This window comes from Phascolarctos cinereus, unplaced genomic scaffold (assembly GCF_003287225.1).
Source record: "Phascolarctos cinereus isolate Bilbo 61053 unplaced genomic scaffold, phaCin_HiC Scaffold_9;HRSCAF=440, whole genome shotgun sequence".
Lineage (NCBI taxonomy): Eukaryota > Metazoa > Chordata > Mammalia > Diprotodontia > Phascolarctidae > Phascolarctos > Phascolarctos cinereus.
Genome location: NW_027556402.1, coordinates 211,379,904 through 211,407,720, shown reverse-complemented (window position 1 = coordinate 211,407,720; position 27,817 = coordinate 211,379,904). Strand labels below are relative to the sequence as shown.

General features: G+C 44.2%; 1 protein-coding gene across 4 annotated transcripts in view; it reads right to left on the bottom strand.

Annotated features, from left to right (window-relative positions):
• The window catches only part of TUB (TUB bipartite transcription factor), a 74,346-nt gene that overhangs the window by 33,086 nt on the left and 13,443 nt on the right, over window positions 1–27,817 (bottom strand). For 2 of the 4 annotated variants that reach the window (XM_021005513.2, XM_078148342.1), the window contains exons 2-4: window positions 20,456–20,507; window positions 19,059–19,221; window positions 8,985–9,131 (exon numbers count right to left, since the gene is read on the bottom strand). In XM_021005513.2, coding sequence (XP_020861172.1) covers window positions 8,985–9,131; window positions 19,059–19,221; window positions 20,456–20,507 — 362 coding nt within the window. The remainder of the gene's footprint in view (window positions 1–8,984; window positions 9,132–19,058; window positions 19,222–20,455; window positions 20,508–27,817) is intronic. The other 2 variants (XM_078148341.1, XM_078148343.1) reach the window with 2 other exon arrangements.

Sequence of the window (27,817 nt, the reverse complement as noted above, 5' to 3'; positions counted from 1 at the left end):
CATCTTTCTAAAAATTCTCTTCTGTAATTTATGGAGTAGTATTCTTCTGAGTGTCTCTCAGCATGCATAAGAGTACGCATATGGTGAAATAAGAACATAAGGGGAAAAAAAGTGCTCCTAGACCTTTTGCATTACAACAGAACTTCACACAAGGCAGATGGAGTTCTCTGATCAATCTTTGAAAAAATCCATATCTGTAATTTGCCTCAACTTCTCTCTCTTGGTCCCAAATTGCCTGCTTCTTAGGCACTGGAGATTTAGTAAATAGTGCAGAAGAGGAACTACCAGGATAAAGGCAGAGTTTCTAAGCTACTCCCTGAAACCTGTGCCAGATAAGTCGGGCTATCTGAATAAAGAGGTATTACTGTGTATCTAAGACCCTTTACTGACATCTCGTGAGACCTCAATTTGATGAATCCAAGAGATAACAACAAATTCTAGGAGCCCTTACCAACAGATCACCAGCTTTGACAGGTTTTAAACCAATCTGGAAAACCCTCAAGTAGCAACCAGGTGAGGAACTGTATATCTTTTGTTCAAGGGCAAGCCTAGCTAAGTGTGGAGAGGCTCATGGACAGAAGATTTTCCACAGCCTTTCCCAAAACTATCCCCTACGAAGCAGAAGGGGTGGGGTAGATGGTACACCCACATAGGTACAGATGCAGTCACAGATCCTTGAAGGGTTAAAGACAAGACTGGAGGCAATATGGTGCAGTAAATAGAGTCTAAGGAGGAGTTAGGTTTGCACCCCAGGTCCATCAGTTACTACCTTGGATAACTTCACACAAGTCACCCTTTCTGGACCTCAGTTTACTCATCTGTAAAATGAAGAGGCTGGACCAGATGACCTTAGGAGACCTTCTAGTTCTAAATCTATGATCCTAGGTGAATGCCCAAATAATAACAGTAACAACAACAATAAAGATAACATTTACATAATGACATTTTATCTCATTTGATGTTCATCATCCTGTGAACACACACACAGACACACACATAGAAAATGGTGAAACTGAGGCGAAGAAAAGTTGTCCAGGGCCACACAGCTAATAAGCATCTAAGGCAAGATTTGAACTCTGGTCTTCATGACTCCAGCTCCAATACTCTATCCCCTGAGCCACCTAGTTGCTTAAGAGCATGGGACAGAACAAAAGAGGGAAACAGAAAAGGGAGAAGGACTTAGGACTAAAGAGATCCTGATATTAAGAGATAGAGAAAAAAAGTAATTTCCCTGGGAGGTAGATAGTATTCCAGAAACTGACCAAGGGGTTCATCTGGAGGAGACACTTAAGTGTTAGTACCAGATCAGCAAGGCAGACAAAGGATAAATCTTTCCCCTGCGGATGGGGTTCCTATGGGTCCCAGCAGCTTTTTGTTCTGAAATCTTCCCCCCACCCCAGCAGAACAAATGCTAAGGGTATCAGACAGTCCCAAGATGTACAGTTACACAGATGCAACCCAAGCACACGGAGAATGACACGAGCAAATGCCATCTTGATAGTAAAGAATAAGACAGACGTCAAACTCTGCATTCGAGCTCCAAGGGGATCAAAAATAGCTCACATTTACAGAGTACATTTATGGAGCACAGTACAAAGCACTTTTCATCCATTAGTTCATTAAATCCTCACAACAGCCCTATGAGGTAGGCAGAGCAGGCTATCACTGTCCCCATTTTTACTGGGAAAGAGATCAAAGTTTAGATAAACTAGATGATGTGCCCAAGGTCACACAATGACCACGTGGCCAGGCTGGGACTTATAGACAGAGTACATTGGACCTGGAAAGTGCCTTAGAGATCGTTGAGTGCAGCCTCCCAACCACCCCCTACCCTTTTTCAGAGGAGAAAGCTGAAAGTTGAAGGCAGGACACTTAAAGGCAGATTTGCAGCCTTAGCCACGAAGGGAACTAGTGCTCATATGACACAAAGGAGGAGACCAATCTTTGAGGTCCTTTCCAGTTCTAACATGAAAATTAGGACTTCTTCATGGTTGTAGGGCAAGTCAGTGTCTTGGCCAGGACTAGCACCCGGGATTCCCGACTCCTGACCAAGCGTCTCACCATCAAACCCAAAATGGTCCAGTGCAATCAGACTCTTAGTTCAGTTTCACCCAACAAATGCTTATTAACGTGCCCACTACAGGCAAAGCCCTGGCTGTGCTACAAGCTTTGGACACAAAGATAGAAACAAGGACCTTACATTCTCTTAGGAGGAACAGAACATGTACACGATTAAATTTAGAGTAATCTGAGGAAGGAGAGACTATTAACAACTGGAGGAGGAAAGGTGGAATGAATAAGGGAAGGCTTCAAAGATGAGGCAGTTCCTGAGCTGAGGCTTGAATTAAGAAATAAAGACGAGTACGGAAGATATTCAGTGGTGTGTTGGAGCCTGCTTGTACCAGCTCGCAAGAGCCAATAGTTAAATTTTCAGCATGAGCATTTATACCTTGGAAATCTGCAAACACTACACATTTGAGCTTGACTTACGGTTTTGTTGATCGTCTAGACTTAAGAAAATGAAGGAGAAAATGTTAATAATAGAGATTAACTTAAAAGGGTATCATAAGTACATTCTTTTCACCAGAGATCTGGTTAAACATTTAACAGCACACCCCTGAGTACATGCCAGGCATGGGAGTCAACTTGTACAAATGTATCGAGGTAAGAGATGGAATGTCAAGTTCAGAAAACAGCTAGTAAGTTCAGTTTACTTCAAACAAGAATGCGTGAAGTACAATAACACGAAATGTCTGGGAAATAACACTAGACAGCATTTACATAGTGCTTTAAGGCTGACAAAGTATTTTACATACACAATGTCATTTGATTCCCACAACAACTACATAAGGTAACTGCTATAATGGCCCCATTTTACAGCTAAGGAAAGTGACTTGCCCAGGGTCACATAACTAGAAAATGTCTGAGGCAGAATTCGAACCAAGATCTTCCTCATTCTAAGTCTATCACTGTGGTTGTAAAGCATCTTAAATGCTAGCTAAGCTGAGAATTTAAGATTTTATCCTAGAGACAGTAGGGAGCCCCTCATGATTTTTGAGTGGTACAGTAACTTGACCAGATCTGTGCCTCAGGAAGATAATCATTTTGGTAGCTCCGCAGAGAATGGATTATCGAGCAGAAAGAACGGAAGTAAAGACATCAATAGTTCAAGCAAGAGGTAATAAGGGCATAAACTAGGATTGTGGGTCAGTGAATGGGGAGAATGGGGTAGAAACAAAAGATATTATGGAAACAGAATTGACAGAATTTGCAACTAACTGGATATAAGGAAGAGGGAAGAATAAAGAAAGTATGATTCCAAGGTTGCGAACCTAGGTGACCCAAGGGATGGTGATGACCAGGATTAAAATAGAAAAGTTTGAAAGAGGAGCAGCTAGGTAGCACTCTGGCCTTGGAGTCAAGAGGACCTGAGTTCAAATCTGACCTCAGACACTTGACACTTACTAGTTGTGTGACACTGGGCCAGTCACTTAACCCTGAATGCCTCGCCAAAAAAAAAAAAAAGTAAAGTTTGAAAGTGGGGAAGGTTTAGGGAGAAAGATGATGACTTCCATTTTGAACATGTTGAATCTGAGCAATGGGATAGGACATGGAAGTGAAGATTTCCAGTAGCCAGCTGAGAGCATGGGAATAGAATTCTATAGAAAAATGAGGGCCAGCTGTATTACTTTTGAGAGTCCACTACATTGAGACTATAACTGAATCCACTGGAGGTCAGATCACTAAAGGAGGTATAAAGAAAAAGAGTGGAGGACCCAGGACAAAGCCTTAAGACACACCCATGGTGGAAGGCAAAAGAAAAGTTTATGAGCAAGCAAAGGAAACTGAGTAGTTGAATAGGTAGGAGGAAAACCAGAAAGGTGCAGTATTAAAGGCAAGGGAAAAGAAAACATAGAGGAAAAGAGGGTGGTCAGCAGTGTCAAAAGCTATAGAGAGGTTAAGGAGATGGAGGATGGATAAAAGTCCACTGACATGAAGCATATGATAATTATAATCACAATAATTATTATTGTTATTATGATCATAACTAACATTTAAAAGAAAGAAAGTGAACACTGTTAACCTTAAGATAGCCATCTCAGCTGAGTGGTGGGATCAGAGGCCTGATTGTACATTCAGAAATTAATCTTGGCCCCAAAGCAATAATCAGATCAGCAAGAACACAGGAAACACCAGAGTACCATTAATCCTCTTCAGGAAAAACAAAACAGAAATCCAGACATTACACGTGCTTGCATTAAAGGGTGAGGATACCCACAGGGCTAGACCTGGGTAATAACGAAGTACATGTGCACAGTAACTGGGAGACAAGCAGCACGTGTGAGATTAAAGAAGATAGCCTTACAATGACATTTTGGTTCATCTTAGAAGAGTGTCGTGAGAAAAGTACTGCAACTGGAGCCAGAGAACCAACACTCTGCACCCATTGCCACCACTTACTACCTGTGTGATCTTGGGCAAGGTCCATCCCTTCTCTGGGCCCATTTCCTTATCTGCTAAGTGAGGAAGTTGGATTAGATGCTTTCTAAGGGTCATTACATAGCTAATGTTCTAGCAGTCTGTGACCTTTACAGGCACTGGAAGACTCAAATATATTTAGAAAGGTCAGCAAATCTCAGAGTTGAAAGTCAGCAGTCATCCAATCCACCCCATGCATGAGCAAGAATGCCTGAGACAGGCCAGTCATCCTTGTCTGAACACCTCCAGGAAAGGGAGGACCAGCTATGCCTCCTGAGGTAGCCCATTCTACTACTGACAGCGCTCATTTAATGGCTCCCAAGCACAGTATTTTTTTTTTAGCCTTGAACAAAATCCAGGAAGATGGAGGGACTCACACATCCAATTGCAGATATTAAGTAGCACCACACACCTAGCCAGAGCTCATGGTAACCCTTTCAGAACCACTGCTTCCTGCAACTTCCTGGTTCTGCCCATGAAAGCCATGCAAAACAGGTCTCACCTCTCCTCCACAGAAGCATCCTTTAAATACTTGAAAACAGCAGCTGTCACACCTCCTCAGGACCCCCTGCCTCTGGGGTGCCTTCTTCCCTCTAATTGGAAAAGGTGGCGGTAGAAATCAGAGAGCTCCACCCAGATCTTCCACTTAAGGAGGTGAACCAAGACAGCTATATTATAATTTCCCACCAGGCTACAGGACTTCAGCAGCCCCCCACAGCAGGGACCCTCCCCTTCACCTCCTTCTCAGCTTCTTTTCACATGTTGTCTTCCCCTGTTAGACTGTGAGCTCCTTAAGGGCAGGGGCTATCTTTTGTCTTTCTTTGTATCCCAGGTGCTTAGCACAGTGCCTAGCACATAGCCCACGACTTAACAAATATTTATTGACTATCTTGTCCTTCCTAAGACTTCTCCATCCTAAACAGGCCCCAGCTCCATCAACTGATCTTCATGGATTCAAGGCTCCTTCACCCTCCTGGTTGTCCTTATCATTGCACAATCTAGCTTACTGATGTCTTTTCTAAAATGCGGTGGCCAGAACTGAATACAATACTGCAGATTTGGTCCAACTAAACCAGAGTATAGTACAGGACCATCCTCTCCTTATTGCTGGATGCTATGTCTCTCCCCACTGAGATATTTGATGATTTCTGGATTTGGTTTTTTTTCCCTTGTATTCCCCTATTGCTCCCTTTCTGACTCCTTCCCCTTTAATTGTCATTTCCCTGAGGGACTGGATCTCAAAGCTGTCTCAACTTCCTCCCCAGCTGGGGAATTCCTGTTTCACTTTTGAGTGCAAAAAACAACCAAAGCAGAAGAAAGGATGAGCAATGCATTGTACGAATTTATTTCAAGAAGTGGCCTGGATTACTGGTTTGGCACATTAATTCCTACAAATTATTGACTCTTTCTCTAACAGGGTTGCTTTTACATTCAATATAGACATGTTCAACATGACATCAACTGGAGGCCTCTGGCGGCTATAAGATAAAGGTCTTGGTGTCTGCCCCAAGTGACTCCTGGGGAACAGAACTGGTCCCAGCTGGATGCCAGTCCACTTTCCCTCAGGTTTGGTGGAGCACCACACTCTTCATACATGCTGCCATCCTGCCCCAGCTCCCTGACTCTTGTTACAAGACAGTACTGTTATGCTATAGCCCCAGCCACAGCAAGCTTCTGCCTTTTGGTTTTCTGGAGTACTTGGAGGAGGGAGGAGGATAGGAAGCTGAGCTCTGTTGCAAACCCAGCGGTCAGCTTGTACAGCCCTGTCAGGGCTTGATCAGCAATAAAGGAGGGGGTGCTGAGTGAGCACCTTTAGGTATCAGAGATTACCCTCCTCTGCTGTCAATTCATCAGGTTTTTAACCTCTTAAAGGCTCTTGGTGTCTTGGAGCATGGAGAGAGTTGAAATTGCCTTATCTTTGGAGCAGAACTCATATTTTTGAGAGACCGAAGAGGCAATAAGGATCAGATGAGGTATCCACTTCTTCATCTTGTTGGCCACATGACCTCAAAGTGTGCTACGCCTCTCAATGCAGCCAATGAAAGCATTTCCTTTCTTGGTTGATACATCACACCGTTGATGCATATTGAGCTTGTGATCCACTAAACAACCCTAGATCTTCTTCAGACAAACTGCTTTCAACAGCCATGCCTCCCCCTTCTTGAACCCAAATGTCTATCCCTATCGTTCTTCACCTTACTAAATCTGGCACGATATTCTAGTCTGCCAAGGTCTTTTTAGATATTGACTCTGCCATTGCATGCTGACACAGACTACTTCTGGCCACTTCACCCAAAGGAAAGAAGAGGAATATGTAGAAAGAAATAACTAGAAAGACTATGGGTATAGCCTCTGATGCCAAAAGAATTCTACCAGACCTTCTATTAATACATATCTGACCTACTTGTGAGAGGTACACTCAAAAGCATCTGTGACCTGTTTAGCCTCAGTTGGTGTACTCGTAAAAGGCACCGATTTCCTTCGTCTCCTTCAGTACAAAGCCCTATGGACCCTATGCCTTTGGGCCACTCTGAATCTATCTCTAATCTGTGTTGAGTTGATAATATGAGTTGTGGTAGTTTGGGGCTTCATTTCACGGAATCAGATCAAGGGGCTGTCAGTGAAGCAGAAGAACATCTCTTATTTATGTGTGTGTATATGTGTGTGTGCACACACACATACATGCTTTCCACTGATGTCTAGAGGCTATTAGTAAACTCATAATTAGATTGGAGGTTATTGTGTTCCCCACTTCCTTGAGATTCAGAACTGGACTAACATAAATGTGATAGCTATCCCTTCCCAGCTTTGTGGAAGAAAATAAAGAAAAGAGTGAGGTAAGCTGTGCAAGGTCAAAGACACCAGCAGATCAAGTGCTCTGTCCAGGGTTCTGTCCCTCAAAGTTGGGAAATCCATTTTGACCTCTGTGAGGGTTTTCTAGAATCAGAGATGCAGAACAAAAGGAAACTTGAGAGATCCAATCCAACAGCCTCATATTACAGAGAAGAAAACTCAAGCCCAGAGAGAAGTGACCATCCAAAAGTCGCACAGAAAGTCAGGGGTAGGGTCAGCGCTCGAACTCGGGTCTCCTGAGTCCAGGTTCAAGGCTTTTAACATGATCTGTTTGACAAATGAGTTTAATAGGTTTTTTAATTTAATAGAGAGAGAAAAAGAAAGAGAGAAACAGAGACAGAGAGAAACACAGAGAGACTGAAAGAAACACAGAGAGAGACAGAAAATGTTTCCACTGTACAACAGTTCATCTCATTTGGGAAAAATAGCCATATTTCTCTTAAAAATGAGCTGGAACACTGGGAGTTAACTTGGGCGTAGAGTCGTGGAAAACTCCAACCCGTCTTTTGGAGGAGGGAACTGTGCTCACATTTTTGAGGCCCAAAAGGGGGCTGCAGGAAACCAGAGCCAGGCTGGAGAAGAAGCTGTATACATACACATTTGAATTTTGATGGATTGTTTCCCTCTGCCTTTATTAACAAGCAGGCAGTTCAGCCAGGTTCCCACAGTCAAGAGGCACAACTAGCCAGGGCAGGAATGAGGACAGCTCTAGATCCTTAAATAACCATTTTGTTTTGAACAGAGGACACCCACTTCCCCCCAAATCTGGCTTATGTGGAACGCAAGAATAGGTTTTGTTTTGTTTTTTACTGTATGTGTTCTTCCTTTGATTAAAGGGATTACAGGATCATAGAATGTCAAAGATAGAAGGGACTCCCCCCCAACCCCTTCATTAGGAATCATCTAGTCCAACTCCTTCACAAGGCCCATTTTAGGCATATAGCTCTATTCAGAGGTGGCCTCTATTTAGATCACGGACTCTTTATCTGGGCACTATAAAAATATTTTTTAAATTTGGTAACTATGTCAATATAAATGGTTTCTTTTGTAATCCTGAGTATTTCATTTTATGAATTTAAAAACATAATTCTGAAAAGGGGTCCATAGGCTTTACCAGATTGCCCAAAGAGTCCAGAACACACAAAAAAAGGGTAAATAACCTTTGATTCAGATCATTATGCCAATTATGGCAAAAGTTTCTAGAAATTTTGATAAATTTGCACATTACTATAGAATTACTAGATGAGGTAAAAAGAACATTGGCCTGGAAGTCGGGAGACATGGATTCTAATTTTACGGTATTCCAGGAGTGGGACTCTTCCCTCATGTGTCTCAATGCTCTATCTGCTTGTCCATACAATGAAGATGGTAACCCAGGGGACAGGAGCAGATGATCTCTGGAGGTCCCTTCCAACTTTCAGATCTATGATTTTATAAAAGCTGGGCTTTGGAGATTGTGTTTTAGCCAAGCAACTCTGAGGCCTTCCAGCCAAGGAAAGACCCACTCCTTACCTCCAACCACACAAATACATCCTATCTGCCAGTCTGCAGTCACGGGAAGAAGGCATTCCGTGATCCCTCTTTCCTCCATCACTGGCAATCATGCCCACCACCAGCCCTGGAGGACCGGAAGCTAAGAGAGAGGGACTCACCTTTGGGTTTCCCCTTCTTCTCCTTTTTAGAGATACCACCCTGACCGCCTGCTGCCGCTGCCCCTGCTGGGGGGCTCCTCTTGGCTGATCTGGGCATCAAGGGGTCCTCGCCCAACTTCCCGTCATCTTGTTCTGCCTCCTGCACTGCTTGGAGAAGGATGGGAAGGACAGAGTTGAGAGGGCCAGAGATGAACAGAGAAATGAGAATCACCCAAGGGGATCTTGGCAGAGAAGGGACAGACCACAGGATTAGACTGAGATAGACATTTTCAGACATAGCCAGTAAGCCAATGAGATCTGCTTGACTGTATTCATTTGTTATAGGCAGTGTGGTATAGCAGATAGAGAGTCGGACCCAAAATCTGGAAGACCTAGATCTGGTCTCTGACACATATTGGCTGGTAACCCTGGGAAAGTCACTTAATCTGTCAACGTTCTAGGCAACTCTAAGTCTATAAGCTAAAGAGAAGGTATTAACCTACACTGGTCTCTTCCTCACCTGGAAGTTCCCCACACCAAAGACTTCACAAATCCAATCCTGAATCCTCTATTCATTTATTATAAAAGTGGTCTTTTCACACTACTCACCTCCTGACACGGGGTGGTGCACTAAAGATACAAAATGAGGCATTCATTTTTAGACATGGCCAATGGCGGAATTTATTTTGCTTGACCATGTATATTTGTTATAAAACTTTTGTGGCTATTTCTTATTCAATTTTGGTGGGAGAGGGGAAGGGATTTAAGGTTGGGAATGAGGGTCTCACTCTCCTCCCCAAAAAAGATAAGAGAAGGCAGGCCAGAAGGAATCACAAACGAGGACTACAGCCTGTGTTAAATAACTAAAATTAAACTTTTACATAATAGAGATTAGCTGTTCCATAAACAGTCCTCTTCTTCTCTTCTCCAATTATTATGGAAATGCTCATTTTGTTTAGTGTTTGTTAAATTCAGAATTTTTAAAATTAAATCAGTTTTTTTTTTAAATCAAAGGCTTCTATGAAGTGGGAGGAAGATGAATGAATGGGCATTAACAGACATGGCCCCCCCCCATAAAAGGAAAGACCAGTAAAAAACATCTTAAGAAATAAACAGAAAACAAAAAATTCAAAAGGAGACACGGACACAGTGGTTTTGCTACCACCCTGTTAAATTTAATGCACTTTTGAAAAATAAGCTACATATAACAGAATTCATCATTTCAAATGTAATCTTCTTTGTTTTTTATATTTTGAAATGTCTGTGTTTGTTGGCAATTGTCAAGGTCAAAATTTCAAGAGAGAAAGAGAATTAGGGAGGGATATGCGCTGGCAGCAAGCCCAACCTGGATAGGGTCGGGCTGTACCATTCGGCCTTCTACCCAATGGGATCTTCAATAGAGGGGTGCCCTATGAGCCTATGGGTCCTGAGCACCAGGCATAGGAGGAAGGGGGAGAAGAAAAAGGAACAGAGGACACAGGATCCTAGGACCTCATCCAGCAGAAAGGAGCTCTAGAGGCCATTCTGTCCATGCTTCTGTCCGGGGCAAGAAGCTCTTTGATAATATCCCTGACAGCTGGTCATTGTGTCTCTGCCCGAAACCACAGTGGAGTAGAGACAGCCTATTCCACTGTGGGATACTGTTAGCCAGTCATTCCCCAAAGTGAGTCCAAATCTGCTTCCCAGTGACTTAGAAGCAAAGAGAGACTCATAGAAATGTCGTAGCTAGAAGAGGACTCTTTGAGCATAGAATGTCACAGTTTGAAGGGCTCTGAGATCATCCAAGAAGACAAATTCCCTGTTGACAGATGAGAAAACTGAGATGTCAAGAGGGGATAAGCTACACAGAGGTAGGGTTCTAGTTCTGGCCCTTTGTTCCATAAACTGTATAAACCTCCATGGCAGAAGAGAGAGAATGTAGCTTCTCTCCATCCATGAGATATCCCACCTCCACACCTTTGCATAGGTTGTCCTGTGCGCCCAGGATGCAATCTCCTTCAAGTCTTGGAATCCTTAATAACATTCAAGGCTCAGCTCACCTTCTATACCAGACCCTTCCTGATCCTATCAATGGCCAACACTCCCATCTTCCTCCCAAATTATTTTGGGCCTGTTTCATGTATTTTGTATTTATTTATCTGTAAAATGTTGTAGAATATAAGCTTCTTGAGGACAGGAACTATTTCATTTTTGTGTTTGTAACTCCGTTACCTACACATTGCCTGGCAGACAGCAGGGGCTGAATAAATACCTGTTGCACTGAAATGAATCAATTCTATGGGAGTTTGCTCAGTAGGGGAAATCTGACCCCATGGGAATTCCTATAAGGGAACTCAGCCCACGACAAAGCCAGGGTTTCATTTCACCTAGCAGGACCAGGACAGGCCTGAGAACAAAGATTTAGAGTGAGAAGGACCTTTAGAGATGATTTAGTCCAGGGAGGTTCTTCACTGTTTTTGTGTTATGGACCTCTCTGGCAATCTGATGAAACCTATGGAACCCTTCTCTGAATGATGTTTGTTGCTTACATTCATAACTGAAGGAAATGTTCAATTTCAGCTAGAGGTGAGTGAAAATAAAGATTTTTTTTTTCCATCCAAGTTCATGGACCGCCTAGGTTAAGAACACCTAATCTAAACTAATTCCTCAACTCTGCAAATGAAGAAACTGAAGCCCAGAGGGGGAAATGATTCAACCAAATTCCGTGCTGAATTCAAATCCAGGTCCTCTGACTCCAAATTCCACTAGGTTGCCTTCTTAGATGACTCCAAGTTTTCAATGCTGGGATGCATAGGTGGTAACCTAACATAAAAAGAGGGAAAATCAGCTTTGGACATGTTGAATTCGAGGTGAGGAGTCCAGCAGGCAGTCAGTGAAAGAACTGTGGAAAGGGGATGGGACTAAGTAGTTAGATTTAGAGATCAGTAATGATGATTCAAACCATGAGAAGAGATGAGTTCACCGAGAGAAGGAACGTGGGGAGAGACAGAACCTTGGGGGATACCTCCAAAGGATATGGGTCAGGTGGTGGAGAAGCTGTCAAAGAAGCAGGAAGCCTGAGTAGATGCCCACTGTGTACTTTACACGGAGGGCACGTGTACTTTGGACCCTGAAGCCGTCTCTGGTCCATCCTAGGAATCACGGAAATCCCGCTACCTTCTCCCCTTTGCAGGCGCTAGGGCAAAGAAAGGCGAGAACTCAGAGGAGTGGCTGGAGGCAAGTGACCCCTACATTCTCTTTGCCAAGCCCTGTCGCTGACTACTAGAAATCCCCATCTCGAACTCAACACGTCCAAGTGTGATACCATCATCTTCTCCCCAAAACACTTAAGCTTCCCTGTTTATGGAGGGCTACCACCACCTCTCCCGAGGGTGGCCACAGCTCTGGCCTCGCCCATCTCTTAAAGCACTTTATGAACACGAGTTATTATTCTACAGGTGACTTTCAAAGCCACAGTTCCAAAAGTGGCCAGCAGATGTTGCCAGTGGCTCACATAAATGGGGTTACAGGTAGCTAAGAGCTAATTCAGTCCCACATTTGGGTTCCCCGGGCCATCGCCAGTAGTGTTGACTTTTGTCTTGCCACTGGACTCTGATGACTCCGGAGGAGAAAGTGAGGCTGATGACTCTGCACAGCTCTGCCTCGCTTAAACCCAATTCACTCAGAAGTCAAGACATCACCCTCACGATGTCATTAGTCCTCTTTGAGAACAAAAGACCAACAACTTTGGCCTACCATCATCTCTTCTCCTCTCCAAACCATCTGTATTCAAGTAGTCTGGGGCCATATTACAGCGGGCCTTGAATGCCAAAGAAAAGAAGTCCCGACTGTTTCTACAGAAGGTCACATATACCTCCCAATTCCATAACACTTTTACAAGGGCCCTATGTGATAGGCATGCTATTATCCTCACTCTACAGAAGAAGACAGGGAGAGAAAGCCACATTCATACAGCTAGTATCAGAGCCAAGACATCCAACCAAGTCTCCTACCTTCAAGGGAGAGGCAAAAAAGATGTAGTGGAAAGAATGCTAGGCTTGGGTTCAGATCCCAACCTCAGACATTTGCTAGCTGTGTAACCACAGAAAAGTCACTTAGAACTCTCTGAACCTCAGCTTCTTTGTCTCTAAAATGAGGGGTCTGGGGTGGATGGCCTCTGGGCTCCCCTCTGGCTTTTGTCCATAATCCTAAGTCCAGTGGTCTCTCCCCACTATACTCTGGCTCTTTGTCCGCCAATAAGTAAACATGTATTAAGCACCTACTATATGCCAGGCATTGTGAGGCTCCTATGAAGGGGAATGACATGATCATAGCAATATGTTAGGAAGACTGCTTAGACAGCTTTAGAATGGATTAGAGAAGGGAGAGAACAGAGGTGGAAAGACCAGTTAGGAAACTATTACAATGGTCGAGGAAATTCGTAGCAGAGGCTTGCCAAAGGCAGCAGGCCTAGACATAAGATATCTTGAAGAGGAAGAACAGACAGGACTTGGCAGATGTTAAGTGTAGGAGGTGATGAAGAAGGAAACTGGCTAGTCCCTCCTCCCCAGGCCCCTTCCCTGTATTTCTGGCCTCCATGGAAGGGACCACTGTTCCATGACGCAGGAGCACCATCAGCTGGCCACAATGGTGCACTGTCTACGATTAGACCATCGGATCACAGAGCCGGGGGCATGACTCGCCCAGGGTAATAGAGTGGAAGTGTCTGTGTTAAGTGTCAGAGGTAAGATGTGAACCCAGGTTCTCCAACTCCAATATCAGTGTTCTTTCTCCAAAAAGATAGCTCAGGCAAGGCAGAAGAGGAGTGAAAGGGTGGCAGGTGGAGAGAAGGTATGAAGAGTCATAATTAAATATGCCTCCCCTTAGGAGTAGCAAGAATTGTATTTGGGCAGCTAGCATTTATATAGCACTTTAAGATTTGCAAAGCACTTTGCAAATATTCTCATTCATTCTCACAACAACCCTTTGGGACCTATTGTTATCCCCATTTTACAGAGGAGTAAACTGAGGCACACAGTGGTTCAGTGACTTGCTCAGGGTCACACGGTGTCACAGTGAGTGTCTGAGGCCAGATCTGCATGCAGGCCTTCCTGATACCTGGTTCAATGATCTATCCACTATGACATCTAGTTGTCTTTATATTGCTCTGCATATTTGCAGTCTTATTAACCTCTGTGCAAGCTTTATGATGTGCTTAAGTAGATCCACTAAAGTTCAGAATGAATAATGCTTACGCTAGCTTGGATTACAGGAAAAAACATGGAGGAGGGGCAGGGTATTGGTTGGTTGTTGTGGGCTTATAAACATGTTGGAGAAAAGGGGAGGCTCAAAAGAGAAACAGGAACACTGCTTAGAGGAATGGGCTAAGTATGTGACGACGAGACAAGAGGGTGAATGCAAAGCTACTGAACTCTTGCTTGCTTCTGTTTTCTCTGTAAGGGAGAAAAAGCTCTACATTGCAGAGGACAAAATGTTAATGGCTAATAGGGAACTAATAGTCCAAATAAGTCAGGAGACAGTAAAACAAACAAACAAAAAACCACCTTTCCCTAACTGACAAATGAAAAAAGGATATCAACAGGTAGCTCTCAAAGGAAGAAATTCAAATTATCAACAGCCTTATGAAAAAAATGTTCTAAATCACTCAGAATTGTTCACATCCATCAGATTAGCAGAGTTAACCAAAAAAAAAGTGACAAATGTTGGTGGGGCTATGGAAAGACAGACATATGAATGCAATCTTGGTAGAACTGATCTGGTCCAAACAAATTATATAGCAAGGACTTAAAGAACTGACGGATATAATTGCTTATCTTTGAAAGATTTCAGAGAATGGGACGGAGCAGCTAGGTGGCACAATGGATAGAACGCCAGGCCTGGAGTCAGGAAGACTCACCTTCTTGAATTCAAATCTGGCCTCAGACACTTACTAGCTGTATGACCCTGGGCAAGTCACTTAACCCTGTCTGCCTCAATTTTCTCAGCTGTAAAATGGGCTGGAGAAGGAAATGGCAAACCACTCCAGCATCTTTGCCAAGAAGACCCCAAATGGGGTCACAAAGAGTCAGACACGACTGAAAAACGACTAAACAAAAACAAGAGAATGGAATAAGCACCACAGGATTGGAAAATGGGAAATGTTCCAATTTTCAAAAAACGGGGAAGTGAGTGTACCCAGTAGACAAAGAACCAGAGAACTTCCTGACAAAATTCTAGGGCATATTATTAAAAGAATGTTAAGGAAACATTAATAAAAAGGAAACGGTGATAATAAAAAAGACAGCCTGACTTCATCAAAAACAGGTCATCTCAGACTAACCTCATTTCCTTTTTGATAGGCTTACTAGATAGGCAGAACAGGGAAATGCTACGCATATAGTTTACCTAGATTTTAGCAAAGGATTTGACAAAGTCATAGATCATAGTAGGTAACAGATTTAGAGCTGTCCACAAAGAAGCCCTCATTTTTACCCGTGGGGGGTGCTCCGCTGTCAGAGAAGTGGCATGCATTCTCAGACTTTGGGTTGGCACTGAAAGGGACCTTACAGGTCAAGTCCACTTACAGATTAGAAAAGGCTGGCAAATGTCTAGCTCAAGGTCACACTGGCAGTGGGAGAAAGGACTAGGACTGAAACCCAGCTTCTCTTCCTGGTCCAAGCCCAGGGTTCTTCCTTTCATGTTATTCTTGTGGACAAGTCGTAGAGATGTGGACTAGAAGATAATATAATTATATTAATTCAGAACTGGTTAAATGGACGTACCAAAAGATAGCTACTTATTGTCCAATTTCAGCTTGGAAGGAGGTCTCTAGGTGAGTGCCCCAGGGATTTTGGTCAGCTCTAATCTTTCATCAGGGACTTGGATTAAAGGTATGGAAGAAATACGTACCAAATCTACAGGTGACTCAAAGCTGGGAAGGGTAGTTAACCTATTGGTTGATAGAATCAAAATCCTATAAGGTCATAGTTACCTTCTTGTGTTAAGAGGTCTCATTCACAGCATTACCCGTACTCTGTGCACTGGTACTGACATAGAGACATTTAAGGCTATCATATTTTCACTCCTCTTCCTAGTTAGTGTCTCTTGTGATTTACCTACTGCCTCCATTTCTCCTTCTATTATGTTACACTGGCTGCTTTCCATGGTGTCTGGTTTAACAGACAGGGAGTTTTCTTTCACTCCTCCCACTTCTGCACTAGTAGAGGGAATTTTGTCACTTGGAAGTTCCCTATACAATTAGATCACAAGTGCCTCTATCCCTATCCCTTCCACCACTATCCCTAGTTTGATGACCTTTAGCTCAGATGTAGAAGTTTCCAAGAAAATGCATTTTTCATCCCAGCCCTCATTAGATACATTCCATCCCTAGCCAAGAACTCATCATTCTGCTATCTTAAGGCATGGTCCTGAATTCCAACTCCTGTTCTCAGATAATGTCTTCTTAGCCAGCTGCTTCACTCCTAAATCAATCTCCCCCTCCTCCCCCAGCCACGTGCCTAACTTCTACAAAGCAACGGCAATGAAAATGTCACTTATATCCTTCAATCTTTCAGCTTCCTGCCCAAGGCTTCTTTATCCCTAGAGATTCTTTCCAGGTTACTTCTAGTACTATCCTGCATCCCCACATGATCAATGCAAGGGGGTAGCTGATGCATTGCAGAAGGTTCTCAACCATGTCCTAGACACAGACCCTGGCAAGACAGTACACCTCTTGATGGATCATTTTAAGGCTGAAATATAGTTGCATATATGAAATATAGATTGTGTCCCTCATCACAGAGCCACTACCATCACAATGCTTCCTCTTCTTGCGGGTAGGAACGGATGTTCTCACTCCTGTTGGCATCCAGAGCTTCTTCTCATCACTCTATGGAGCAGCAGAAGCAACTACTTCTTTAACAGATTCAGAATCACCATCTATGGGATACCCTTTGATGTTAGACAGCTGGGATGCTATACTTCTAGCTCCAGGACCCAGTAAACCTATTCCTTCAAAACCGTAGGGCTCTATAATGGCAATACCCTGTAATAATTTTTGTTTTGTCCAGACTTCATTGGAGTAGGGAAATCCCAGTGAGGAAATTCTCTCTATAAATGTAAATCACCAATTGCTCTGCCACTTGTAGCCTTAAACTGGAGGCCAAATGAGAGGTTAAACTGCTTGCCCAGGTCACCCAACCAGCATGAGTCAGAGATGGGACTTGAACCTAGGGTGGTCTTTTTGACTCTGAGCCTGACTCCATAGTCACTACACCACACTTTCTATGATAATTATGATGGTTATTTACGTAACATTTAAAATTGTACAAAGCACCTTACATATATCATCTTACTTGATCCTCACAACAGCCTTGTAGGTTAAGTGCTAGAGATATTTTTTTTTTAGTTTAACACAAAGAAACTTGGCCCTGAGGTCAAGGATCTTAAACACCTGAACAACGTTAGCATGACAGGAGAGGCAGTGAAACTAAACCATGGTGACAGAAAGCATCAAGCCCAAATAAATACTGCTATACAGTACAGAGTGATAGAGTTAAGAGTCAAGAGAAATCTGGGATCAAATCTTGGCTCTGATACTTAACAGTTTTGTGAACGTTGGGCAATCACTTAAGCCGTCTCTGCGTTTCAATTTCCTCCTGGGTAAAACAGGAGCAATTCTCAAAATGCCCACCTCACAGGATTGCTAGAAGGTTGCCACGTGTCACTTTGTAAACTTTAAAGTTCTATACAAATATGCATGTCATTGATTTTTTGGCTTTTATCGTTGCTACTTTGGTCACAGGACTACTGAGAAGACCAAATGTATGTGAAGCATTTGAAAACCTACAGTGTTACGTAAATGTGATTGATTATTATTGTTCTTCAAGACGACAGGAGGAAAAGCACTAAATTCCATATGGTGTGTGCATACTGGAGCGGGTGAAAATGTGTCCCCCCAAGCTCAATGGCTGTACTTGTTTTTTCACTGTTCCTGTGGTTTTGCTGCACCGGCTTACCCCGCTGTGCTTACATCTAGATGCTATAACTCTAAAGGCCCTGTAAGCTTGAGAAGAATTGGCCCAAGGTACCTAACTACCTACAACACTGAGCACAAGTGAAAAATGAGGGTGCGGTAAATGTGAGGAATTCAGAAAACACAACGATTTGCATGAGCTGAGTCAGAGAAAAGAAAGCAGATGGAATATGCATGATATGATGATATAAATGAAGGTAACATTAAATGAACTATATTGGCTCTGGATGACTGTTAATAAAACATTTCTCTCTCCTTTGTTAAGAAATGCAAACTCTAAGTGTGGAACATTATGTGTTCTGTCATTTACATTGAGATGGCTCAGTGGACAGAAGGTGGAACTTGGGAGTCAGGAAGACCTGAGCTCAAATCCAGCTTCCAATACTGACTTGCTGTATGACCCTGGGGAAGTCATTTAACCTTAAAATAAGGATAAAAACAGCACCTACCTCATAGGTATTGTGATGATTAAAGGAGATTAAATGAGTAAAGCACTTTGCAACCTTAAGGTGTTATGTAAATGATAGCTATTATTATTATTAATAGCAATTGCTATATTAAATGAGTTTTCCATGGTGGTGATGGTGGTGGCGGTGATAACTGTCTAGTAAAATTGGGTTTGTACAACTTAAAGCATTTCTAAAGGTGGCCTAAACCCAGTTTGGAGGCAGTTAGTGGCATACTGGGCCTAGAGTCAGGAAGACCTGAGTTCCAATCCAACCTCAGACATTTACTAACTTTGTGATACTTGGCAAAACACTTAACTTCTGTTTGCCTCAGTTTCCTCAGCTGTGAAATGGGAATGATAACAGCACCTACTTTCCAGGACTGTTGTGAGGATCAAATGAGATGATATTTGTGAAGTGCTTAGCACAGTGTATACAACACAGCAGGCGTTTGATAAATGTTTATTCCCTTCCCTTCCCTTCCTCTAAACCCAACAGGTGGTAATGCTGGGCTCCTATAACCCTGGCTCCTGTAATCCTGTCCCACTATAGTCCCACACCCAGCAATACTGGCGCCAGTAACCCAAGGCCCGCTGACGTTGGCCCCGGGAGCCATGCTACAGCCTTCCTGAATACCGTTGTAGCTGGTGCTACTGTTGCTGTTCAGATAGGACTCCACCAGCGGGGCCTGCTCCTCAGATTGCCGCGCACGGCGTGTTCTCGCGCGGCTGTCTGGGTTGGACTGTACCATCAGAGGCTCCTGGCGCTTCTTCTTCTGTTTCTGCTCCAGCAAAGCTCTCTAAAGACACAAAGCAAGGACAGGGAGGTGTTGAGGGGATGTTCATCAAGGCTTCCCAGGGCTCCCTCCAACCTCGCCTTGTCTAAGGACCTGAGACCACTGGAATTCCGAGGCTCTCTCTCCATCTCAGACTCAGAACTCAATGACCATGTCTCTCCCTCAGACAAGGGTCTCTCTGAGGTCTAGGCATAATACAGCTGAACTAGGTCTTCCCCACAGCCTTACAGCTCCCCCAAAACCAGGCTGTGTCTGTACCTCTCACCTGGGGTTCCCTAAGGGCTAGGATGTCTTTCCCCCACCTTAGATGGAGGAGTGGGGCGTCTTCAAGTTCCAGCTCTGACCCATACTGGCTGAGGGAATCTAAGCAAGTCACTTAACCCCTCCATGCTCTGGGCAGCTCTAGGTTAAAGAGAAGTGCTGACCTCATCCAGGAGGATGAAATTACAATGAAATGACAGGTTTGGTCCAAAAGAAAAAAGGTAAGAGCTCAGATTTCTCTTTTGATTTAAGCTTTCTTCACAACAATCCTGTGAAGGAGACAGCACAAATATTATCACCCCCCTCTTGCTGAGGAGCAAATTAAGTGATTCACTGAAGGTCACCCAGCTAGAAAACGGCAGAAAGGCAGCTTGAAGCTCGGTTTTCAGACTCCACATCTCATGTGTTTTTTCACTACCCCGTACCATCATCCCAGAGGTTTTTGGACACCAACTCATGTTCTGGGTTAGCTCAAGGAAGGCACAAGAGTGGATGCTGGGGGTGGAGGCAGAACTGTAAGAGATAAGGGGGCAGATAAAGGAGAGCAGCACCAGGCTCTGGGTTGGGTTTTGGCATGCCTCACTCCAATCCCCAACACTCCACCTAGACCCATTTTCTGCCACTGAGGCACACTGGTACTGTATGTGGAGTCAGAGGGCCTGGGCTCAAAACCTAGCTCTGCTACTGGCTACCTGCACGACCTTGAGCAAGTGATTTCCCCTCTCTGGGCCTCAGTTTCCTCCTCTGTAGAAGACCAGAACAATCTTTGAGGTCCCTTCCGGCTCTCGCTCTGTGACCCTATGAACCTCCTTCCTTTGCTACTCACATCCTGGTCTGATGGAGACACACCCCCAACCTGTAGGAGTTCCAAACCACAAGGTTCTGCCCCTCTGGGATGGCAGAAATCCATGCTGCTCATCTAAGTGGGCGATGGACCACCTTCCCAACTCCCCCAGGGCCATTTCCTCCCACTCACCTGCCTCTCGAGTTTCTGCTGCCGTAGGGTGCTGCCTTCATCGTCCAAAACACTGCAAAGAAAGAGGCAGGGGGACAAGTTAGGCCTGGAAGGCCAGAGGGCTAGCGCTCAGGATCGAAGGCAGAACTCAGCTTCTCCAAAGCGCCAACTTGGGGAGGACCATCCCGGGCCTCCCAAGGGACCGGAGCTTTTAAGATCATAGGACCCCAAAAGCACCTACCAAACTCCCTAGGAACATTCTTGGAGAGGTAGATAGGGCTAGGGGCTCAGTCCCTGAGAAGAACACACACAGCACTTTCATCAAGGAGGAAGATGCACGTGTAGCTGGTGGGAAGGGGTGTCAACCAAGGCACCAAATAAGACTGGCCTCCAAAAGACCGCCATGCTGGAAGGATACTCCGCATCTAACAAGTACAAAAGCAAAATCCTACTCTTAGGTCCAAAAAACACAACACACAAGAAAAAGGTCACGTGAGACAAGACTTAACATTGTCACATGACAACCAAAAAATGCCATCTTCAGCTGCCTTAATATGGGCAAGCACCCAGAAGGAGTGAGGTGACATTCCCACTGTCCTCTGCCTAATCACACAACATCTGAAGTACTGCATTTAGTTGTGAGCACCACATCTTTAGGAAGGACATGGACAAACAGGAGCATGTCCTGAGAAAGGTAATCAAGATGGTAAGAGGACTGGAAATCATGCAGGGGACTGACTGGCCGAAGGTGTCTAGCCCGGAGCATGATGGCGGCGCATGAAGGCTGTCTTCATGGAAGGCCGAATGCAGAAGGATCAGACTGGGTTTGCTTGGTCCCCTGGGACGAAGCAAGAGCCAACATGTAGAAAACACAAATTTCAGCTTCCTAACAATACGAGCTGTCAATTTGGGCTGCTTCAGGAGGTGGAAATGAGCTCTCCATCATTAGCAATGTTCTCTCTAGATGCCTAGATGGCCACTGGGAGAGGGGAATCATGTTTCAGGTCAGCTGACCTCTGAGGTCCCTGGGATTCTATGACACACAGACTGGGCATAGGGGTCATTCCTCAGGCCCTTCCCTGGCTCAGGACACCCAAGAAGCATTGATCCTCATTGGTACATTACGGAAAGGGTCAAGGCTGAGTCTCCTGCGTAGATTTCTAAGGCCAGCTCCCTGCCTGATGGATGCTTCCCCGTTACAGTATCCCTGAGAGAGCTTACCCCACTCCTGCTCAAACAATTCTAGACCCAGAGAACTGATTATTTCACAAAGCTGCTCATTCTATTTTCAGGCAGCCCTGATTGTGAAGTTCTCCCAAAAGTCAAGTGGAAATCTGTTTCCTTGCCGCTTCTAGCCATCACTCCCAAGACGAACAAAGCTAATCCTCATGATACGCATCAGTCTTCCAAATACTTGAAGACAGCACTCCCAGCCCTAAGTCTTCTCCTTTCTGAGGCCAAACATTTGCGATTGCTTTGACCAACTATCATGCGGCACCATCCTGGTCACAATCCCCTGGGTGCATTCCAGTTTATCAAGCTCCCTCCTACAATGTGGTGCCCAGAACTGAACATACTCCAGACGTGGTCTGATCAAGGCAGAGGACAACGGAACTAGCGCCTCCCGTGCCCCTACTCATGTAGCTCTGGGGCACAGCAATTTGGTTGCTTTGTTTTAAGACTTTTTGCTGCTATGTCATACATATGACTCATGTTAACTTTGCCATCTGATAAAACACCAAGTTTTAAAAAAAAAAACCAACATCATATCACCAATTTTTTACTCTAAGCCAGGGGCTTTACATTCATCCCTATTAAATGTCATGTTATTAGATCCATCCCACCACTCTAGCCTACTGAGATAAATTTGGAGGCAGATTCCTGTGTGTATTGGTTATCACCTCATTACATATAAGGCTGAAAAGTGTGGGATAAGCACGCAATCTATGCCTTTATCTAACCAAGTCAAGGGTGCTTAACCTTTTGTGTGCCATGTACTCCTTGGGCAGTACAGTGAAGCCTGTGGACCCTTCTCAGAATAACAGATTGTTCCCTACATTCATAATTGAAGGAAGTGCAAAATTTCAATTAGAGGTCAGTGACAAAAATGGGAATTTTTTTCCCCATCCAAATTCACAAACCCCCTGAAATCTATCCATGGACCTCTAAGGGATTTGTAGACCTCAGATTAAGAATCTCTGATGTAAGTCATAATACAAATGTTGAACAGAAGAGGACCCAGGACAGAGGCTTATATTACTTCCCTAGAGACAGCTCCAAGTTGAAATATATTCATTAAAATCACCACTCTGGCATTTAACCAATTCCAAAACTAAATGTACTTTCCTAGAGTTCATATCTTTACATCTTGGCCACAAGAATATCATGAGCAATTTTTGTCAAATAGGCTGGAGTCAGATTAGGGAGAGCTATGAATGCCAAGATAAGAACCTTGGACCACATTCAACAGGCAATAAAGAGCCATATAAGGATTATGAATGGAGGAGTGACATGATTACAGCTGTGTCTAAGAAAGATAATCTGGCAGGGAAGCATCAACTGGAGGTCAAAATTGGAACCAGATAAGTCAGATAAGAAGTAAATGCAATTGTTAAAGAAGAAAGTAACGACTTAATTCTTGGTGCTGGTTCTCACTGATTACCAATTCCTCTTCTAAAGTACTCACAAATCACTCAACAATGAGTTCTAGAATTTTCCCTGAGGCCAAATTCATCTTCTCCTCCTTCTGGGGCAACACTGTTTCCCCACACTTCCTTCAAAATCACGGATACAGGCTCAATAATCACATCCGCTGATTCTTTCAGTTCCCTAGGAGACCATTCACGTGCCCTGAAGATTCTGACTCAATACAATGGGCCCTGGATCTTGATTTTCATTTACCCATTTTTTCCAACTCTTTCCCCAGCAGGAACATCACTTTTCTTATTAACAAAAAGGGAAGTAAAATTAAAGCTGGTGAGACCTATTTTCTCTTGGTTGTCCTTGAATGTTGTCCCACATCCTCTAAGCTTTTCCTTTCTATTACATTCTTCTGGCCCCAATAGAGCCAAAAATGCCCTTACAGTTGCCATTAGCAATAGTTAACGACTGCCCAAACCTCAGATCACCCTGCCGTTAAGACTTTCTGACATGATTATGACATGTCTTCTTCCTTGGTAATCTATTCCCCCCCACCCTGTTTCTTTTTTCTGTTTCTTTTCTTGTTTTATCTTCAAATATCAGAGAGTTCCTTATGCAACCACATCAATCTTTTCAAACTCTTTTTTTCAATCTTAACTGAATTGTTAGTTCACTAGAATTAATTATTGTTAATTACTGGAAGCCTCTTATCCTTCTTTAATATTCTTCCCTTTTACAGTATCTGCCCATGTTTATCTCTGAATTTTAAGAAAATCACTCACTTACAGTCTAGGGTAGGAATATTACAATTTTCTCTTTGACCATCAGGATGCTCCAAGTGAGGAGGTGACCAGAAGGAGGTTCACAAGAGATTTTTGTCAAATAGATAGGATGGAGGTTCACTGACAGTGGCAATTTTAATAAATGTCAGCCTGAAGTTGTCTTTAGGAGAGTACTACAAGGCTCTGTCCTGAGTCCTGTTCTATTGAACATTTTCATTATGACCAAGTTATAATAACACTTTAAGATGATGTGGTCAGGGCAGCTAGGTGGCACAGTGGATAAAGCACCAGCCCTGGACTAGGGAGAACCTGAGTTCAAATTTGGCCTCCGACACATAACACTTGCTAGCTGTGTGACCCTGGGCAAGTCACTTAACCCCATTTCCTAACCAAAAAAACAAGATGATGTGGTCAATTTCTCATCATTTTCATTTCATAAACCAGTTACTTTATGAACTTCAAGAATAAGCCAGGACAAATGAGGCTCCCAACAAATATATTTTCCCCTCTACCTCCAGGATAAAAGAAAAAGAGGGGCACCCAACCCATGGCAGAGCTCAGGACCCAATCTAAGAGAGCAGTGGACTTCCCTGGTAGATCTTCCCTTACTGCATCCAGCCCAGCATCTGAAACCAGATAAAGGAACCACAGGCTAGGGAGATATATAAACACCTGCACACAACTAAGTAGCTCCTACCCCAGCTCAAAGGCACACGGCCTCTGCTCAGATCCAAGACAACATCTGGATGCTGCTAAACCAAAAAGACAGCAGTTCTCTGCCCATTTATAAAGCCCCATAGCAATGAGCACCTTCCCATACTTCTGTTCACTGGCCTTTCATCTGGTCACCCAGGGTAAGCAACAATTTACTCCAGGAAGCAAGAGCAGGTTTGGCTGGGAAACACCACTTCTTCATTCTCAGCTGGCTGGGAAATGAATGTCCTTAGTAGAATCGTGGGTTGACAGTTGGAAGGGACCTTAGAAGTCATTTACTTCAACCTCTTCATTTTACAGATGAGAAAACTGAGAGTCACGGGGGTTAAGTGGCCACACAGGTGAGACACAGAAAAGCTGCGATTTGAACTCAGGTCTCCGGGATCCCCACTCTTTTCCACTGTGTCACTCTGCTTTCCATGCAGTGTCCCAAGGTTGTGCTAAATAATGACCTCTAGCCTCTATGTGGCTGATGGAAAGGGATCGGTCCAGAGACCTGGGCTCTATCCCAAGGGCCTCCACCAATTCACTACGTGACTTCAGCAGAGGCAAATCACTCCCCTTCTCTGGGCTTCCTCCTCTCTAAAATGGAAAGGGGTCGACTAAACGCTTTCTAAGGTCCCTCATGGTTGTAACAAATTCTTTGAAGACTCTTCCTCTAAGTTAGTCAGTCAGACTTTGGCTCAAGCTAGGGATAAAGAATGTCCTAGCCAAGGGCAGATGAGCGAGCCTGGAATGGTTACCAAGTGACAACGTGGAACCTCCTTCTCTGGACGACTTTAAACCCAGGAGAGAATACCACCCTCCTGGCTTGGGTTAGAGACAGTCATGACAACAGAAGCAGGGGGATGGACCGGATGACCTTGAGAACAGGCAGATTGTTGCATTAAATTCCCCAAAGAATTAACCTCTTCCCTTCCAGGATAGGTTAGTATATGTCTCAAATCAGCCTCCAGGTCAAAGAAGCCTGGCGCCCTCACTACTTCCCTGCTCCTCCCCCTCGCCTCAGACAAGAGGGCTGAAAGCTCCCCTCCCATCACCACATCAGGCTGTGTGTGGGCACAGAAGCGGCCTCAGGCAGCTAAGGGGCTAATTCATTTTGCCTCTTCATAAGTTTGGCATAATTGAATCGAACACGGGTCCTGGCCTGCTGTACATCCCCAGGGGTAGAGGAGGAGGGAGGCTGCGTGCCCAAGCTGCAGTATTATCCACGGAGCTCCCTGCAGAGTGCACAGTTCCCATTACAAACAAACGGTTGCTCAAGAGAGAGCTGGGTTTTATTTTAAATGGCACTCAAATAAGATTTCAAAGGCCAAGGTCAAATGGCCATGCACCAGGATGAAACAATCTGGGCTCCAGAAATCGCATCTCATGTCAGGTCTGGGTGTGATCATGGCACCAGATACTTTTGGGTCTTGGGTACTGGACTGGCATGGAGTCAGGGAGGTACAGTGGAACAAGCCACCCCCAGCCTAGGACTCAGAAGACCTGGGTTCTCACCCTGGAGAGATAAGAGAGAGAGATGATGCCATGGGAGGTGGATTTAAAGTCAGGCAAGATCTGGGTTCAAATGCCATATCTGATCTGCACTTACTATGTCTGCCAGGCTGGTCACTTTACCTGTCTGAACCTGTTTGCTCACCTATAAAATGAGGCTAAATTTATCTGAAATTCCTATTTCATTAGGTTATTGTGAAGAAGGGACTTTGAGACTTTAAACACAGATAGATAGATAGATAGACAGATACAGATGTGTGTATGTACACATATATAAACACATACATATACACACACACATATGTAAAATTGTTATTGTTTTCATTCTGCCCTTGACTCACTGAATGACTTAATATCACTTTCTCCCCACAAAGCCTCAGTTTCCTCCTCTGTAAAATGGGAGTGATAACCCCTGCCCTGATTGCCTTATAGGACTGTTGTGAAGAAAATGCCTTATAAATTATAAAGGAACATAAACTATTACTATTTGAAATCAGAGAGCACTTTGGAAACCATATAGCACAATATGTCAGTGTAAGGGAAAATGTTTTTACTCTTTCTTCTCCTGGATACCCATGAGAACGACTTTCTTTTCCTCCATTTAAAGTCCTGTTCATCCTTCTCTTGGTATCTGGTCCAACTATTCCATATTGACATTTGCCCTATAGATGACAAGAGATGGCCCCTGTCCAGAGCCAAAAGGCACCCAAATACTACATGTATGGCAAGGAAGGGCTTGGTCACCAGAGGAATTAACAATACGGAGGCAGTCACTCACAAAAATGGCAACACCACCAGGCGAAGGGAAATCTTAGATGGTTCTTTCCTTCCCTGCTTGAAAAAGGAAGCTATCAATCCATCACCCATGACACAGGGTCATTGCTACCTGGGCCATCAAGCCACGCTGCACTGACTCACAGTGACATCTCATCCGGCTTAATCGTCCGTAAGTCACAGCTCCCACTGCCTGGGCTGTCGGCTACATTGTCGGCTTCCATCAGGCCATTTCTCGTCACTGAGTAGATGGACGATCTACACCACCCCACCCACGCCATGGTGAAACCTCCCCTCTGAGGCCTGGGGTAAGCTGCCACAAAACCGCTTTCCATGATCCTGCTACCATCTAAGCCTTCACTCAGCAGGCTCGGAGAGAAGGCACTGGCCAAAAGACAGACAGGAACACATATGAACGTCATCTTAAATAGCTGTAGTGCTGTGAGACAGGGAAGGACGTAGGCTTGTTCTGCTTGGCCCCAGAGGGCAGAGCTAAGTATGAAGTGTGCGGGGTGGTGGTGGTGGTGGTGGTGGTGGTAGCAATGGGAAGACACCTAGAAGCCAGATAAATACTGTCCTAGCAACAGCCCTGTGACATGGGTGACGATTATCAGCCTTATCTGACAGAAAAGGAAACTGACCCTCAGAGAGAGGAAGTGACTCAACCCAAGGTCAAGGTTAGTAAGGGGCAGAACTAGGCCATAAGCCCAGGCCACACAGGACAAGTGCTCTCTGAATAGGGTACTTTGTAAACCTTAAAGCACTATATAAATGTAAGTTATGACCAATGTTGTTATTAAAGAGGCAGCTAGGGGGCATCCAGGCAGCTAGATTTGACATCAAGAAGACCCGAGGCTGACCCTGACTGGCCGTGTGACCAAGTCATTTAATAATAGCTAACATTTATAGAGCACATCAAGGTTTGCAAAGCACTTTGCATATACTGTCTCAGTCTAAGTTTCTATAATCTGTAACG